Source organism: Lissotriton helveticus, chromosome 12 (genome assembly GCF_964261635.1).
Source record: "Lissotriton helveticus chromosome 12, aLisHel1.1, whole genome shotgun sequence".
In the NCBI taxonomy this organism is placed as follows: Eukaryota; Metazoa; Chordata; class Amphibia; order Caudata; family Salamandridae; genus Lissotriton; species Lissotriton helveticus.
This window is the reverse complement of record NC_136073.1, coordinates 448526048-448529412: the sequence shown is the minus strand read 5'-3', so window position 1 is coordinate 448529412 and position 3365 is coordinate 448526048. Positions and strand designations below refer to the sequence as shown.

The following is a 3365-nucleotide window of genomic DNA, read 5'->3' as shown; positions in this document are numbered from 1 at the left end:
CACAAGTTAAGGTTTCCGCTCAGTTTCTGGTGCCTTCCATTACCTCCCTCTTTTAGCGCCAGGATGCCTGTTGGGTTACAGTGCGCTGTATACGTTTTGCTTACATAGACACCATCAGTACTTTCCCAAAGTGGATATTTATCATTCAGTAAAATAGTTGAATATTTCCTCGAGAATTGGTATGTCTGTTTATATTTGGTGAATGTTCGTGGAAATCCATTATCGCAGCGCATATTATTCCCCTAAACCTAAGAAATAACACCGTTCTTCCTTGCTACCAGTAGACCTGTCATTGGCTACAGGATTCACAGCCCATTTTTTAGGTAAGACGGCATTGAAAATACAGTGACAACGGAACGTTACTTAATCAGTAATAAACTTTGAGGCATCCTTGGGTTTAAATTTCGTGAAATGTCTGCAGATTTCAGCCTTGTTGCTCAAGATTTCTCCCATTAATCAGGATATTGATGCATTGGCAGTAGATTCGGGCCCAAAAGGCATTCTCCATATCCATGGGAGGCAAGGATTACGTAGAGGAACCACTGACATTGATTGATAAATGTATCCTATGCATGAAAGTAACTGCATGGACAGAGATGCTTAGTTTGTGTAGCTATGGGTTTGTAACAGATTGTCAGCACTCTTGGGGGCCTAGCCCACCACTACACGCTTTGCGACCTGGAGGTGAACATTCACTTAGTTTATTCTCCAGGGCTTACAGCATTCAACTACTACTAGATAACACCGTTGCTGTAAGGTGGTTGAAGGGTTGGAATCAGGCAGGTCTTTGCAAACAACACCTCAGTTGTGCCAGGTTCGAACCATCTAACCCTTTTTTTTTCTGAACCTGAGTGAGGGAAGGATGTTGTCAAATGTTGGGGTGGAGCTGATGTTTACATCTCCCTAGTGCATTTATCTGTGCTTTCGTTCACGTCTGAAACATATTCCTGTAGAAGTCCCCCTTTACTGCTACCTTTGACCTCCTTCCCAAAATGCCTGCTTCATCGTCCTCACATCTCTATCTTTTATGCTCCTGTAAAAAAACAGGATTTAATTGAAAGGCCATTCTCTTCCACTCACATCCCCTCAAGAACGAATCCATAATTATTTCTCTAATGCTGGTAATCCCTACTTGCCCTCCTGCTTCGGAAAAACAACCTCCTATCTCCAGTGTCTGATGTTCCAGTTTTAGTGCCTGAAGGCATTTATCCATTACGCTGATATCCATGGAATGGTGAAAAAGTTCTGCCACCTCCAGAAAGGTCATAGCTCCTGCTGGTGGTAATGATGAGCGACGCATGGAGTTGTTAAAGTCCGTTGTGGGAGCTATATTTATTGTCTCATTTATTCACTGATTTAATCATTGAAAGGTTGGTTAATTTATATCATCCAATTTCCCCTTGCTCCGGTGAATTCCCTGTCTCCTATGTCTCTGTTCAATCTCTTTTTTTCTGCATGGCGTTTGCTTCTTTTCCATGTTCTTGTCCTCCTCATTTTCCACCTCTAATTGCTTAATGATTTCTCTTTCTCTCTATCATTCTTGTGCACAATCACAGCACAAAAAGAACTATTAGCTGTTACACATAAATTAATAGATTCAGAGCATTTCGTGGTTCTAAATTAATATTTCTCTGTTGGAGAATCCATTCAGTATTAAGAAGAAACATTCATGCTCTTATCCAAATACTTTTTTTGTGAATTAAAATATTGCAAATCTAACTTAAAGTGAAATGAGGAATGACTATACAGGAGGGGTGCAAGAATTTAAACAAATAAATACACGCACTGTGCTTCTGGGACAAACAGCAGTTCATTACTTTATAAGTGGACTTATCTTAGAGCTGGGGGCCTAGGATAAAGGCTCATTTTCATTAGCAAATTCTTGAAAAAATTATGCCTGATAGGCATGTTGTAAAAATGTCTACTTTGGTCTGCTACGCAAAACTATATTGATGACCACTCTAATGCACCTTTATTTCTTTTTGATTGTTTCAGTAACCTGCAAACAAAATGACTTTCAGACATCTCCTATACCCAAACAACCCGAAAAGAAGGGATGAAGTAATCCACCTGCACCAGGAACTGTTCAGCTGCATGTCAGCAAATGTGTCTGCCACTAACAGACTGATTCAGTTGTTGAACAACAACCTGCACTGCCAACTTGCCATGGTTCACTTACAACACGATCGCACCATCAAAGAAAACTGTGACATGTTCATCTTACGCATGACGGAAATCCAACAGGAAGTGCAGAAGATCGACGAGAAGCTGAAGTCAACCCTGGAGCCTAGCTTGTACCAGAAGCTTCATGATATTAAGGAGTTAGAGCCTCATAAGATAGACATTGCTCAGAAGGTTCTATCAGTCATCCTTGGCCAAGCCACAACTGCTGCTGGTGCCATTATTGTCAAGCTGATTGGTTCAAATGTTACTACTGTGATTGTAAACAAACTTCTTGCCCTGTTGGCTCAGATCAGTGCCTCTGTGCTTGGCACCATTGGTGTTGCTGCTCTTGGTCTGGGAATGGATGTGATTGTTGGTGCCATTTTGGGAGCAGTCGAGAGAGATCAACTTGAGGCATCAATTAAAGAATATGAAAGTTACCTAGATGAGTTCAAGCCAGCCTCTGAGACATACCAAAGTGCAATAAGGAGTGTCACTCTTCAGTTGGAAGATAATTTTCAGTGATTGGTGTAGGCCATTCCTGCTGGACACAGTCCATGATCATTTTACTGTTTTGCATTGTCCACCATTTATAGATTATTCAATCATGTTTGGTCCAAATACATTTCAGTTCCAAATCCCAAGAACAACTGTGAAATTGAAGCCCCTTCAAAATATTGGTAACATAGGTTTCTACATATAGGTTGATGTTACAGTTTTAATGAGATTGGACATTCGGTTTAAAGTAGAGGTCTCAAGACTGGACTGTAATTCACGTGTGAACTAGACTCCATTACATTTCATTGGCTGCGATGATCATGTTGATGAAGGCATGGGCATTGCACTAAGACATCAATCAGAGATATTCAGGTCCTATGTGATGCTGCCTTGATTTTGTACTAGGATTATCCAATATTCTGTGAGTGCGGATATGCCATGTCTCTCAATATTTAGAACTGCTGTATACATTTCTCTTGTCCCATACACATCACACAAAACCCCGAGGTGGAAGACATATTTGCAAGGTATGCCTCATACAGCCATGTCCAATGATCTTGCATTGTATCCACACTTCTGTTACAACAAGTAATGGTAACATACGTCCTACACAGCATGTTTCCTTTAGAATTCAAATATAATTTTAACATAATTCAGAAGAATGGGGAATTGGAGGAAGCTATATTTCGGCTGCTTTTTGTGGC

General features: G+C 40.6%; 1 protein-coding gene across 1 annotated transcript; it reads left to right on the top strand.

The window, feature by feature from the left end:
- Positions 1-2010: 2010 nt before the first annotated feature.
- On the top strand, positions 2011-3093 carry SMCO3 (single-pass membrane protein with coiled-coil domains 3). Its single transcript, XM_078670075.1, has one exon. The coding sequence runs from the start codon at positions 2011-2013 to the stop codon at positions 2686-2688; it is 678 nt and encodes a 225-aa protein (XP_078526201.1). The 3' UTR covers positions 2689-3093.
- Positions 3094-3365: the final 272 nt, after the last annotated feature.